Source organism: Sciurus carolinensis, chromosome 8 (assembly GCF_902686445.1).
Source record: "Sciurus carolinensis chromosome 8, mSciCar1.2, whole genome shotgun sequence".
NCBI lineage: Eukaryota > Metazoa > Chordata > Mammalia > Rodentia > Sciuridae > Sciurus > Sciurus carolinensis.
The window spans coordinates 90,651,520-90,667,352 of NC_062220.1; the positions used below are offsets into that span (position 1 = coordinate 90,651,520).

At 37.5% G+C, this 15,833-nt stretch overlaps 1 protein-coding gene across 9 annotated transcripts in view; it reads right to left on the reverse strand.

Annotated features, from left to right (window-relative positions):
• The window catches only part of Pde1c (phosphodiesterase 1C), a 551,831-nt gene that overhangs the window by 88,265 nt on the left and 447,733 nt on the right, over positions 1–15,833 (reverse strand). For all 9 annotated transcript variants that reach the window (XM_047560734.1, XM_047560737.1, XM_047560742.1 and 6 more), the window contains 2 exons: positions 8,370–8,470; positions 5,349–5,477 (listed from right to left, as the gene is read on the reverse strand). In XM_047560734.1, coding sequence (XP_047416690.1) covers positions 5,349–5,477; positions 8,370–8,470 — 230 coding nt within the window. The remainder of the gene's footprint in view (positions 1–5,348; positions 5,478–8,369; positions 8,471–15,833) is intronic.

Sequence of the window (15,833 nt, forward strand, 5' to 3'; positions counted from 1 at the left end):
ATTTGTGTATTTTATCATGGTTATCAAAGTCATTGAGATAAAGTTGTAATATTTTCTTATGTATTTGGTGTCTGTAGAATCTGATATGGGTAATGTGTGTTCTCTATCTTTGGTATTGTCCAGTCTGATTAGAGACTATCAATTTTGTTGCTCTTTTCAAAGTACTAGCATTTAATGTTGTTAATTTTTCCATTGTTTATTTTCTATTTTTCTTATTTCTTCACTTATCATTGTTAATTCCCTTTCTTCTATCTACTTTGAGTTTGCTTTTCTTTTTCTAGATCCCTGAGGTCATCTTGTTCAGAGCTTTCTCCTTTCCTAAAATAAGCTTTTATAGCTATAAATTTCCTCTAAGCATTGCCTTAATGGGATTCCACAATTTTTTAATATGCTGCATTTTCATTCTCATTAAATTTGAAATATTTTCCAATTTTCTCTGTGATTACTTTCTGGACCCATGAATTATTTAGAAATGTGTTGTTTAATTTTCAAATATGTGAGGTTTTCCCAGATATCTTATTTTTAATGATTTCTAATTTACATCCATAGTGATCAAAGATTATAGAAATACATGCTTTTACTTTCTCTCCTATTACCTTTTACATTTTATGTTTTGGAGGTCTGTAGTATGTGATGTTTTTTATGATTGCTACATCATTCATGATGAATTAACTCTTTCATTATCAGAAAACTCCCTCTTTCCTTGGCGATACTCCTTCTCTTGCAGTTCATTTTGTCTGATATTAATATCACCACACTATCTCATTATACTTACTGTTTGGTATATTTATATCATTTTACTTTCATGCTATTTGTGTCTTTATATTTGAATCACATCCCTTACAGATGGAGTGCAGTTGTGTGTGTGTGTGTGTGTGTGTGTGTGACCAAGGTGTTGACTTCACTTGTGATTTCCTACGAATCACAAAAAGAGCAAAGTCACCTCATCTTGTCACATTCTCCAAATTTCGACATCCTTTCAAAACCTGCCTGACTTTGTTACCCTCTAAATCCCTCATATCCATGGTTAGGCAAATTTGGTTTATTAACAGCTTATTTGGCCTACCAAAAGTAGAATTCCATGTTATTCCACTTTGAAATGAAATAAACATCTGGTAATACATTTGCTTGCAAAGGTCCTAAAAAGAATCTACCAGCTATTAAAATTTCTTTCTTAGAAAGACCTGGAATACTAAACAAAGGGTGTCTTTGGGTTAATGGGATTAATTGTGAGCTATAATTAATAAATTAGTATTTTATTTATGACATAATACCATACTGTATCTATAAATTAATAAAAAATGATAAAAGTAACAAAATAATAATTTCAAACTGTCCTTAAATCAAGATGGAGTAGAACACTTAATCTAATTTAAAAGTCATAAACTATAAATTTTGTTTCATGTACAGAATCCTAAGAAACAGGTGTAAAAACAAAACATGGTAGACCAGGCTGAAACTATCAGAAGTTTCCACCAATAATTTAGACGCTCCATGATTTCATTCCTCCCTTGAGATAATACCTACATTCCACTCTGAGATAACATAGTGCTGAATAAGAAACACAGGCACAGAAGACGAGAGTGAATGAAGCTCATGGCCACAGTGCAGTGGAAAAACAAATAATGCAGCTAAACTTTTGAAAACTCTAGTTAAAGAGAGGTAGAAAATCCAAAACAAAAATAAAGATGAAAAAAGTGGCATCACTATGTTTTAAAAGTATGTTAAAGGCACTTATGAAAGCTTTAGGGCAATTTGTTGGATTGTCACTTGGCCAGGATTATCTACCACCAAAACAGGCCCTCACACTATCCTTCAAAACTGTGATGCCTCTGAATCTCTGTGAAGCTGTTCTCTGTCACCAATGAACTTACAAGGATGTAGATGGTTTTGTCTCTCAGTTAAAAATGCCTCAATCCGTATTTATAGCTAAAATGAATTGTGGGCTTATTATATATCTGCCACAAAGTGTGCAAAGCCTTCAAAATGGATTATGTCATTTATTATAATCCTAACCACATTGTAGAGTAAATGTTATTATCTATTTTCTGAAAGAGATTAACTTTCTCAATGTCAGACATGTAGTAAGTGATTCAATCCATATTCAAACCCCTGAGTGCCTAAATCCAAAGTCACACACTGTCATTTGGGAGACAGAAATAAGTACTCAAGATTTTTGTAGGTGTAAAATAATTTCCTTAGAAAAATTTGGAAGATTGTGAAGAAGTCCAAATCAAATATATAAGGTGTTTTTCACAAACACTAAAGGATAAACTTCAGATTTAAGAAGCTCAGCTAAAAGCAGCACAAGTTTTCTACATTAACAAATGAGAAATCTTTGCAAAATACCATCCATTGGACACTATTGGAAGAGGATTTTCCTTCTTTTTTTTTTAATTGATGTATATATATTGTTTTTTATTGTAAACAAATGGGGTACAACTTGTTTCTCTGGTTGTACATGAAGTAGAGGTGTACCATTTGTGTAATAATACATTTACATAGGGTAATGATGTTTGATTCATTCTGTTATTTTTCCTTCCCCCCACCCCTCCCACCATTCTTTTTCCTCTATATAGTCCATCCTTCCTCCATTGTTGTCTCCCTCCCACCCCCCATTATGTATCACCATCCGCTTATCAGCGAGATCATTCGTCCTTTGGTTTTTTGGGGTTGGCTTATCTCACTTAGCATGATATTCTCCAACTTCATCCATTTGCCTGCAAATGCCATAATTTTATTATTCTTTATGGCTGAGTAATATTCCATTGTGTATTTATATATATCACCATTTCTTTATCCATTCATCAACTGAAGGGCATCTAGGTTGGTTCCACAATCTGTCTATTGTGAATTGAGCAGCTATGAACATTGATGTGGCTGCATCACTGTAGTATGCTGATTTTAAGTCCTTTGGGTATAGGCCAAGGAGTGGGATAGCTGGGTCAAATGGTGGTTCCATTCCAAGTTTTCTAAGGAATCTCCACACTGCTTTCCAGAGTGGCTGCACTAATTTGCAATCCCACCAGCAATGTATGAGTGTACCTTTTTCCCCACATCCTCACCAACACCTATTGTTGCTTGTACTCTTGATAATCACCATTCTAATTGGGGTGAGATGGAATCTTAGGGTAGTTTTGATTTGCATTCCTCTTATTACTAGAGATGTTGAACATTTTTTCATATATCTGTTGATTGCTTGTAGATATTTTTCTGTGAAGTGTCTGTTCATTTCCTTAGCCTGTTTGTTGATTGGGTTATTTGTATTCTTGGTGTAAAGTTTTTTGAGTTCTTTTTGTATTCTTGGTGTAAAGTTTTTTGAGTTCTTTACAGATTCTGGAAATTAGTACTCTATCTGAAGTATTAGTGGCAAAGATTTTCTCCCACTCTGTAGGTTCTTTCTTCGCATTGCTGATAGTTTCCTTTGTTGAGAGAAAGCTTTTTAGTTTGAATCTATCCCAGTTATTGATTCTTGCCTTTATTTCTTGTGCTTTGGGAGTCATGTTAAGGAAGTCTGATCCTAAGCCGACATGATGAAGATTTGGACCTACTTTTTCTTCTATAAGGTGCAGGGTCTCTGGTCTGATTCCAAGGTCCTTGATCTATTTTGAGTTGAGTTTTGTGCAGGGTGAGAGATAGGGGTTTAGTTTCATCTCGTTGCATATGGACTTCCAGTTTTCCCAGCACTTTGTTAAACAGGCTATCTTTTCTCCATTGCATGTTTTTGGCACCTTTGTCTAATATGAGAAAATTGTATTTATTTGGGTTTGTGCTGTGTCCTCTATTCTGTACCATTGATCTACCTGTCTATTTTGGTGCCAATACCATGCCATTTTTGTTACTATTGCTTTGTAGTATAGTTGAAGTTCTGGTATTGCGATACTCCCTGCTTCACTCTTCCTGCTGAGGATCAATTCAGCTATTCTGGGTCTCTTATTCTTCCAAATGAATTTCATGATTGCTTGCTCTATTTCTGTGAGGTACATCATTGGGATTTTAATTGGAATTGCATTGAATCTGTATAGCACTTTTGGTAGTATGGTCATTTTGACAATATTTGTTCTGCCTATCCAAGAAAATGAGAGATCTTTCCATCTTCTAAGGTTTTCTTTAATTTCTTTCTTTAGTGTTCTGTAGTTCTCATTGTAGAGGTCTTTCACCTCTTTTGTGAGATTGATTCCCAAGTATTTTATTTTTTTTGAGGCTATTGTGAATGGGGTAGTTTTCCTAATTTCTCTTTCTGAGGATTCATCACTTATGAATAAAAAATGCATTAGATTTATGAGCACTGATTTTATATCCTGCTACTTTACTGGATTCACTTATGAGTTCTAATAGTTTTCTGGTGGAATTTCCCAGTTCCTCTAAATATGGAATCATGTCATCAGCAGATAGGGATAGTTTGAGTTCTTCTTTTCCTATTCATATCCCTTTAATTTCTTTGATCTGTCTAATTGCTCTGGCTAGAGTTTCAAGGACGATGTTTAATAGAAGTGGTGAAAGAGAGCATCCCCACCTTGTTCCAGTTTTTAGGGGGAATGCTTTCAGTTTTTCACCATTTAGAAAGATATTGGCCATGGGATTAGCATAGATAGCCTTTACAAAGTTAAGGAATGTTCCTACTATCCCTATTCTTTCTAGATATTGAGCATGAAGGGGTGCTGTATTTTATCAAATGCTTTTTCTGCATCTATCAAAATAATCATGTGATTCTTGACTTTAAGTCTATTGATATGGTGAATTACCTTTATTGATTTCCTGATGTTGAACCAACCTTGCATCCCTGGGATAAAACCCACTTGATCATGGTGCACTATCTTTTTAATATGTTTTTGTATGCAATTTGCTAAAATTTTGTTGAGAAGTTTTGTATTAAAGTTCATTAAGGATATTAGTCTGAAATTTTCTTTCCTCGATATGTCTGGTTCCCTCCTCTTCTATTTCATGAAATACTTTGAGGAGTGTTGAAATGAGCTCTTCTTTAAAGGTTTTGTAGAACCTGGCTGAGAATCCATCTGGTCCTCCAATTTTCCTTCTTAAGAAGTTTTAGTACAATACTGAATTATGGGCCCAAACTGGTTCCATTTTCCAACTCATTATAAGAAACACACTGGCACAAAACCAAACAGTTGGGACTTACACATCACGTCCTATAGCCTCTATTTAGAAATGCTGGAACATTTGTGACAAGAAAAAAAATTAGACATGAGAGAGACACTCATGCAAACGGAGAATGAGAGAAAACAACAATAAAATTTAAACGGGATGCCCTTTCTTCAAAAGCTGCATACTTCATCAGTTTTCACAGTTCATTCCCTGGCTACCAATCTCTCCCACCTCATCCTTACCTCCAGTCATCCTTTGAGAGGTTGATCAAGATATTCATCTCCTCATCTTCTTGCAGAAGGCGATAGGCGGCACTCAAGTGGTGATTTTCTAGCACAGACCTGTCATTGTACAGAATTGCTGGATCCGACCTGCACAGAGTCACATGGGACAGTTCAGGACATTCCCCCTGGATCCCCTCAGGGAACGCCCACCAGATGGAGTGCACCCCCATTTCTTCCCAGGTTTAGGAACTATCCTCACCCTCATGCCATCTGCATAGATCAGAAGCTCAAAAGAACACTGCAAATTATCAACAGATGCATGTAGTTTCCTTTACTATCAATATTCGATTGTGAATTGTGTGTCATCCAATCCAGGAATTCTCTGGAAGCTGTATATCCAGATCTCAATGGTCTCTACTAGAGACAAAGGTGGCTCTTTTTTTTTTTTTTTTTTTTTTTTTTTTTTTTCCCAGTAGGGGACTGGGGATTGAACTCAGGGGCACCTAACCACTGAGCCACATCCCCAGCCCTATTTTGTATTTTATTTAGAGACAGGGTCTTACTGAGTTGCTTAGCACCTCACTTTGCTGAGGCTGGCTTTGGACTCAAGAGCCTCCCTAACCACTTGGATTACAGGCATGAGCCACTGGGCCCAGCTCAAAGGTGGTTTTTCAAAATGTGGACTATGTCAAACTTTCTTATATTTTCTAGAATAACGTTAATTTAAAATTTGTATTTAAGTCAATGAATGTACTGGCTTATCTATTTTAGTTGTAATTCTCTGAACACATATCACTTGCTGGGAATGTTCTGCAATCTGCCTCTTGATCTTAAAATTTTTTCATGTAAAAGTTATACATGGATAATTGAGAGTAAAGAATATAACCAGGTGTGGTGGCCCATGCCTGTAATCCCAGCAACCCTGGAGGTTACAGGAGAATTGCAAGTTCAAGGCTAGCCTCAGAAACTTAGTGGGGCCCTAAGCAACTTAAAATAAGATAAAAAATAAAAAAGGGTCAGGGAGGCAAGTCAGTGGCAAAGTGCTTCTGGGTTCGATCCCCAGTACAAAGAAGGAAAGGAAAGGAAAAAGAAAGGAAAGGAAGCGGAAACGGAAGAGGAAGGAAAGGAAAGGAAAAGAAAGGACAAAAATCAAAATTATGACAGTTGTCACTTTCTCAGAAACCATTTTATAACTGTCACCAAACAGAGTTGTAAATTATTTTAATATCATTAACTACAAGGAAGCTCAATACAGAGTTGTAAAGTGGCTTCTGTGGGCCCCACAGTGGCTGAGTGTCAGGGCCGGGATGGACGTGAGGTCTTCTGACAGAAGGACCAATGCTCCCCTATATAGCTTTCACCTGTCATTGGCCAAACTTTGGGCTATCTCTAGCATACCTCAGAAGTGTTAGGCTTCATAATTTGTCCATCAAGGGACAAAGGACCTGGTCACAGACTTAGTTTTCTGCACAAAGACTCAGATCTATTAAATAAAGCTCTGTCAAAGAAGATCAGAGCTTGAATTTCATTTTAAATGGAACCTAATTGAACCCACTGGAATTTTCCTAAGGAGATAATACAAACCATGCAAATGCCTTGGTGAAAGATGAGTTGACTGAGATAGGTACCAATGGGTGTGTATTTTGTGGCAGGAAGCTACTTGTCACCTCCTGTAATTAAGCTGCTTTCCTGAGTTATGATGGTCAGCGTTGGTCCCCAGGCAAGATCCACACTGTCACTCTACCCACCTGCTTCCTGCGGCAGGTGCTCTTCACTGCAGTCTCTGTCTTCAGAGCAAAGGTTCCACCCACAGACACACATTAAGCAGAGCTGCTCTGTATAGTTCCCTGCATCTAAGTACCTTGGAAAAGAACCGCAAAAGGCTGCTTCCCAGCGGCTGAGATCACCACACAGCAAGGCAGGAACAGGAACTAAAGCAAAGAGCTTCTGTCCTCCTGTCTGCTCCCTCTGTGTTGGAATATCCTAGCAGACAGATAATATTGTCTTGTGTGTGTGTGTGCCTCATAATCACGTGTTGAGTTCATTAAATACATGTAGGTTGATTTAATGAACACAAATCTATCTGGAGAACACACCTGCTTTTTCAAGTGAAATCTGCAAGTATTTGTTTCGTATTCAACTATCCAACTCCTGCCCCCATGATTTTTCTCTTTGCCTTAATACCCTTCCCCAGATCCAAGCTTTCTTTGGTTCTTACACCAAACAAAGCCCAGTTAACCCTACTGTTGAATTCTGTCCAGTTCCACGTCACTGTTCTGATAGAAGGCAAGGTTTTAGGTTGATACAGAAGAGGACAGGCCTAGCATAGATCTACAGCTTGGGAAGGAAACACATCAAAATCAAAATCATTCATATTGAAATCAATCATTGATCAATCAATTACAGATCAGAAGGTTCACAGTGGGTCACTCTGACTCAGATGTAATATCCTTAGCAGAGGTTTCTGTTTAGCTGTGCTGTTCATCAAGGAGGATACACAGGTTGCCCATGGTGAAGGTGGCCCACATAAGTCAACCGAGCTCCCCCAGCCTGTGCCAGGGAGCAGTGCAGGCACTGAACAGAGATGAAATCAGAGAAAATAAGAGGGGCAACTCACAGAGCCCCAGAGGTTAGAGGGTAAGAAGGCTCAATTACTGTTAATGTCAACAGAAACACTCCAATCATCACCTGTCCCTGATTTAGTCTGCATGGCTCCTGGGCCTCTATGCAAGTACCTCACCACCTATCAGATATAGGTAGAATGTGCATAGGACATTTATAAATAAAGAGCAATCAAAATAGAGAACATTTGCATGTTAGGTCTGAATAAAATGTGAGAATTAAGAGCGGATGGCTTCTTACACCCTAGGTCTTGATCGACACTGACCAGGTCAATCTTTTGTTTGTAAGTTCATCTCTTCAGAAACTCAAAATGGAGTAGCCACGCAAAAGACCGGTGACAAACACCTCTCTGACGTCTAAAACTCTATCCCTGCCCCCTCTCCTCTCCCCTCTTCTCCAACATGTCAGCATCCTCACCGAGTCTGGATGTGGAAATTGTTGGTGGTTCCGGTGTGTTCATAGTCATGGATGGCAGCTGAGAAGATTATTGCAAAGATCTCCAGCTCCGTCAGCCAGTTCTGAAAGGGAGATTACAGAGCAATCAGATAATGGTCTCCTTCTGAGAGAAAGTCTTCAGCGTGCTGACGACAGGCCACACACGGCTGCCTTTCTACCCGCAGCTGTAAGATGCTGCCAAGCCCAAGCTTTCTGACGTGCAGAAGAGAGGGTGTCTTGCCGCCCCCTGCCGCCCCCGGTGGAGAGACTGTAGGACTTGTGATTTGAAAAGAGCAGACAAGTTTGAAAGAACTAACTAGTACTTTTATCTTTTCCAAGAAAGCTGAAAGACGGTGAACACAAAAACTTTAAAAGCTCTGATCATTGCATTCTCCCACAATTTCCAAATAATGTAACTAGGTTTCTCTGTCTCTGTACACACACACACACACACACACACACACACACACACACACATACACACACGATTTCAACACAACACCAAGCACTAAAATGAATAGAAGACCTAATGTCTGATTACTGGGGGAATATCCACTGCAAGTGGGTAAAGACACATGGAGAAATAACACGTGACTTTCTGCCCTGTACATGCTGATGCTTGAAGGGACCTGTCACCATCCATACAGTCCAGGTTGGCTGTAGTTCAACAGTTTGCCAAGTGTGTTCCTAGAAATGCCAGCAAATTTTTTGGCTTTATAACAAAGCAGAAGAGAGGGTGGCCCAGAAATTCTAAGTTGTGGTCCAGTAATCTGTTTACTAAACCATCCAGATAATTCTGATATGCACCAAAGTTTGAGAAGCACTGCTTGTGGAAGTTCCTTAACTGATTTCCATTTGATGGGCTCTGTGGGTCCATGGATGGTTCCCATCCTCTCTGCAACCCTGACTGCCCAAAGTTCACACAGCAGAAACTTCATGACTCACAGCCCGGAGCCCCAGCTTTGGGACCCTCTGCTCACTTTCGTTGCAGGTTGAATTGATACTCACAGAATTCAGTATGGTTATTCCCAGCTCCATTTTGACACTTTGTAATTGTTATTATAATTATGTAATTAAATGTGACATAAACCAATAGAATATGAACACAAAAATTGAGTTGTTATTTCTATAGAACCTAAATTCAATGCTTTAGAAAGTTGCTAAAAGAACTGCTTTCAAAATATACAACAACTGTGAAACCATAAAAAACAAGCATAAAGTTTAAAGAGATTGTACATTCAGTTTGTTTCATGAGTCTCTTTAAGCTCCCATTTCACTTGAAAGAAATGAAGCAAGAAATCTTAGATATGGGCAGGGTTGCTCTAAAATGGCAATGAATACTGAAATCAGCAGAACTCAGAAAAGAGCTTAAGGTCTAAATTAAAGATAAGTGCGAAAAATATATATTTGGTTAAATTTCATGCAAAATGACTTAAAATGAACATATGGATTTTTATGATGTCCTATTTTAATTATTTCTCTCATTTAACTATTAATTTTCATTTTTGTCTAAGAAAATTCCTGAAATTTACTGTCTTCTTTGAGGATGGGTAAGAGAAAAATAAACAAATGACACACAACCTATGAAGAAAATACTTCAGAATAAGGGAAAGAATAAGCATAAAGATAACTCAAAGGAAAAAAACTACACTTTTTTAATAAATTATTTCTATCGAAAGCTAGCATGAGGAGATTTTCAAGATGGCGGAATAGAGGAGGTCAATTTCCTGGCTGCTCTGTGGTGTGAAACCAAGAAAGAAGACAGGCAGCTTCTCTGCAAGGTAGGTGAACAAAACAGAAGGTGGGGGTACTTTACTGGAATTTGAAACTGGACATTCAAAGCAGATCAGGGACTCAGGAGGTTGGATATAATAAAATAAGGAAGAAATCCCTAGTGGCACAGTCACCGCCGCAGCCAAGCCAGAAGCACCAACCAGAGCAGTCCCTCTGTGAGCACAGTGAAGGGATAAGGGAATTAAAGGAATCCACATTTTTGGGAGGCCCAAGGGGTATTTTGTTACAGAGCATTTAGAGATCAAGGACATTGCCTGGCAAACCTGAAAGACACACCGCACGATATTCTTGTATGGGGAAATAAGCCGCCACAGTGTGCAAGGGAAGGAACCATTTTATAGCTGCTGTGCAGGGGCCGGCAGCTGAGCAGGCCAATTCCAGGCAAACCTGAGTTTTTCCTGAAATACGGAGTCAGTAAACACACACTGCAAAATAGAGAGCATGCTTAAGTGACCAGGAGAAAATCAAATGTGGAGAGAGGTTTACACAGAGGACAACTGGTCATGGAAACCTATTCAGCTCTAGCCCTCCCCTCCAATCCAACTGCTTGTAGGACCAGTTAGGAGAGAGGCATCTGCCCATAAATTCAAAATGACAAGGATGGGAAAGATTGGAGACTGAACCCAAGACCAGGAAACCTGAGGTCCAAAGATGATGTAGGGGACTAGGAATTGGGTCCCCACCATACAAGTGGAATCCAGGGGAGATGCCTGGGGTACAGTCTTCCAGCGTGGACCAGCAAGTACTGAACCCTGGAGATGCCCTGATTCAAAATCTCCAGACCAACCGGCATTCAGCAAAGAGCCTGGAGCCCACCTAAGCCTAAACACTGCCTCCAGGAAATCCACCTACCAGATTACCTCTCACTCCAGCAATCCAGAGGGTGGAGCATCAAGCTCCAAAGGACCCCACCTAAAACTGCTGAGAAGAGAAGTTAAGAATATTTTGAATTCCAATGGAAAGAATTAGCTTTTCATCAACATATTTTTTTAAATTCTTTTTCTCTGTTTAATTGTGACCTCAATGGTACATGGACATTTATACATATTCATATTTGTTTTTCCTCATTTCTACCATTTTGAAAGCCAGTTTTTTTTCATGGATTAGTTTTTTGTGAAATAGGATTTTTTTTAAATTGAACAGCTTATATTTCATATAACAAAACATTTTAGGAAACTAAACATTTTTTAAAAATTTTTTATACACTGCACTTTGATCCATTGTACACAAATTTTAATTAATATGTTTTAGTTAAGTTTTGCATTCTTTTATTTTTAATTTTTTTCTCCTACCTGTTTCCCTTGATTCTCTCTTTTCTTCTGCTAACAGCCAATTGTTATCTCTTTCACTCTTCCTTTAATTTTTTACTTCTTCTTTTCTCCTCCTCCCTCATAATCATCACATCCTATATCACTTCTTTTTTCTCCCTGTCAAATGGTTTATAACCATTTGAAGTTATAAACCCTATTGGAAATTTCCTGTTTTTATTATAAGCAATGACTGATCATATCATTTGTTTATTGTAATAATTAACACTGTAGACATCACAGTAGGAACCATTTGATTTAGTGTTGTATATTGTTTATGTTGGTTGTTATTATTATTTGTCTCCCCTTAAACAGTGAGGCACTGGAAACATTCAGGGATGCTATAAGTCCACAGGATAGAAATTCTACTGCCTCAGATCCATATTGTTAGATGGGTAGACACACAAACAACATGGAAAAACAGGAAAACAAATCACCCCAAACAAATCAAGATATTCCAATAACAGAATCCACTGACACCACAGAGTAAGAAATGTCAAAGAAGAGTTTAGAATGTACATAATTAAACTGATCTGCAAAGTAAAGGAAGGCAAAATAAAAAAGATCAGAGAAAACATACAGGAAGTGAAAGATCACTTCAACAAAGAGGCAGAGATTCTGGAAAAAAAAAAAAAAAAAAGCAGAAATCCTTGAAATGAAGGAAACAATAAACCAAATTAAAAATTCAACAGAAAGCAACACCAATAGACTAGACCACTTGGAAGATAGAATCTCAGAAATGAAGAAAAAATATATAACCTTGAAAATAGAGTTGACCTCAGAGAGATGTTAAGACACCATGAACAGAACTTCCAAGAAATATGGGATAACATGAAAAGACCAAATTTAAGATTTATGGGGAAAGATGAAGGCACAGAGATACAAACCAAAGGAATGTACAATCTATTCAATAAAATAATATCAGAAAATTTCTCAGACCTAATGAATGAAATGGAAAATCAAATACAAGAGGATTACAGGACCCCAAATTTACAAAATTACAACAGACCCACAACAAGACACATTATAATGAACATACCTAACACACAGAATAAAATAGAATTTTTAAGGCTGCAAGAGAAAAATATCAGATTATATATTGGGTGAAACCAATTCAGATCTCAGCTGATTTCTCAACCCAGACCCTCAAAGTTAGGAGGTCCTGAAATAACATATACCAAGCTCTGAAATAAAATGGATGACAACCAAGAATCCTATATCCAGGAAAATTAAGCTTCAGCTTTGAAGATGAAATAAAATCCTTCCATGATAAACAAAAGTTGAAAGAATTCGCAACTACATAACATTCTCAACAAAATATCCCATGAAGATGAAGTGAAAAAAAAAAAGTGAAAACCAGTCAAGGGAGTAACTACACTAAAGGAATAGTCAATCAAAGAAGAAACTAATTCAAATTAAAAACCAGAAATAAACTCAAATGACAGGGAATACAAATCATATCTCAATAATAACCTTGAATGTTAATGGCTTAAACTCATTAATCAAAAGACACAGACTGGCAGACTGGATTAAAAAACAAGACCCAACAATATGCTGTCTCCAAGAGACTCATCTCATAGGCAAAGACATCCACAGACTGAAGGTGAAAGGATGGGAAAAAATACATCACTCATGTGGATCATGAAAACAAGCAGGGGTTTCTATCCTCATATCAGATAAAGTAAACTGCAAACCAAAGTTAATCAGAAGGTACAAAGAGGAACATTTCATACTGCTTAAGGGGATTATACATCAATAAGACATAATAATCATAAATATTTATGCCCCAAACAATGGAGCATCTAAATACATCAAACAAACCCTTCTCAATTTCAGTAACCAAATAGACCACAACATAATAATATTGGGTAACTTTAACACACCTCTCTCACTACTAGATAGACTTTGCAACCAAAAAATAAATAAATAAGTAAAAAATACAATTGATGATTTAGACTTAATAGACAAATATAGAATCTTTCATTCATCAATGACTGAATACACTTTCTTTTCAGCAGCACTCTGATCCTTCTCTAATAGTCTATGTTATGTAAGCTATCACATATATGGGCATACAATTGTAATATTACCTTAATATACTTTTTAGCATCTGCAGGTTTATTGTGATAGTTCCCTTTCCATTGATATTAATTTTTGTGTTCTAGCTTTTTTCTTGATTAGACTTGTTTGATTTTTATCAAATTTTAGCTCTATTATTTCTTCTCTATTTCATATATTTCTGCTCCTACTCTTATTTTGTCCTTCCTACTACATAATTTAAAAATAATTTGTTATTCTATCTTCTTTCTGATACAAGTACTTTAAGTTATAAATGTTCACCTGAGTACTGTTTCATCCCAGAGATCCTGATATTTTAAGCTTTTGTTATCACTTAGTTCAAAGTACTTTTTATTTACGTTTCTTGTGCTTTCTTCCTTGACCTCTGAGATATTTCTGAGTGTGCCATTTAATTTTGAAATAGTTGACATGTGGGGATGGGGTTCTATTTATCTTAAGGTGATTGATTCCTAATGTAATAAATCATGCAGCAAATGGTCTGCATGATTTCAAATTTTAAAAATAGTAATGGAAATGCTTTTAATATTGCTTGTATTTGTAACATACATGTCAAAACTGATCAAACTGCATACTTCAAATATGTACATTTTATTGTACTTCCATTTTACCTCAATAAAGCTATGTAAAAAAAAAAAAAAACTAGCATGAAATCTCAAGAAACATTTTTGGCATCCTCCATAATATACCTCAAATATATACACTGAGGCTGGACAGAGTGGTACATACCTGTAATCCCAACAGCTAGGGAGGCTGAGGCAGGAGGATCACGAGTTCAAAGTCAGTCTCAGCAACTTAGCAAGGCCCTAAGCAAGTCAACAAGACCTTGTCTCTAAATAAAATATTAAAAAGGACTGGGATGTGGTTCAGTGGTTAAGTGCCCCTGGGTTCAATTCCTGGTACCAAAAAAAAAAAAAAAAATGCAGACTGAGATACACGGAACAGAAAGACATCCAGAGAAATCAGTGAGGGGGAAAGGAGATGGGTAAGATAAGGAATATCAGCAAGAAAACTGAAGCTACAAAGCCTATTCTACAGGCAGCAAAGAACCCTTTATCAGCTCCCCATGGCACTGGTGGGGGGGGGGTCCCTCAGTGCTAGGTCCAGTTCTAGGTGCTTTTTATGTAGAAACTCATGTCACTGTCACAACACCATAAAGGGAGGTACTGTGCAGTTAGTGCCCACTTACACAAGAGAAAACTGAAGCTGATAGGGGCTCAGGACCTGCCCAAGATGACACCTGTGTTGGCCAGATTAGAGTCAAACAGCATGTCACCAGAATGCTCACTTAGACTCTTTAAGTCATAGTCTCTTTGGGTCATTGCTCATGTGTTCACCCAATTTTTCATACAGTTATATTAGATATAGTTTTATATTGTACGTTTTTCTTGATATTGTTCACACATACCACATATAGGTTTTTGGACCTTGGCAATGATTTTTCTTTCTTTCCTAATATCCTGTCTCTCCTCCTGAATACCTCTACCTACTCCCCCACATACATCTCTTTTTCTAAACTCCTCCAATATTAATTTAACAATTTAAAATTATTATAAATGGGAAACAGTGTAGCATCTAAGCAAATCTGAGTCTTGGAACATTAGTCCAGCCAGCAGAAAGCCTTTAAATAAACTGTGCCATTATAGTTCCCACATGATAAATATAAGTGACACTTCTTCCTTATCCAAACATACTAACCAAACCCTATCTTAGGTATGACTTATTTCTAATAAACCAAAAACAGTGCATGATTATGCAAACATACAAAAAATAACCCCAAAATCATAAACTAAAAAACTTGTTTTAATATCTGAGCTTTTCAACTATCATTGTGTATGGTTAGAATTAATTATGGTGGTTTGGGGATAGGAAGAAAGAAGAGATGGTGTCTGGGGTGGATGAGGGGAAGGACGAGAGACATCGTTTCAGAGAGAAGAGACATTTAAGATGGGCCTTCAAGACTGGACAGAGCAAGAAATGGAGGTGGGCATTTTCAGAAGAAGCTTGTTCATTTTGAGTAAGGAAATGAGCCCTTGACTTGGGTAGGAGTTAGAGTTGATTAGGGCCTGGTGAGCCTAGAGTGAGGAAGGAATGGAGAGTGAAGTCCACATGCAAGAGAGTGAAGTTCACAGGCAACCAGCACACCACTTCAGGAAGGGCATTTTGCAGGAGCAGAGAAAGGCACTGTTTGGGAACTGGAAAGTTCTTATAGGATATAGGGGCAGCATGGAGGTAGAGTCCATATGAATTAGCAATTACCTGAATTCTT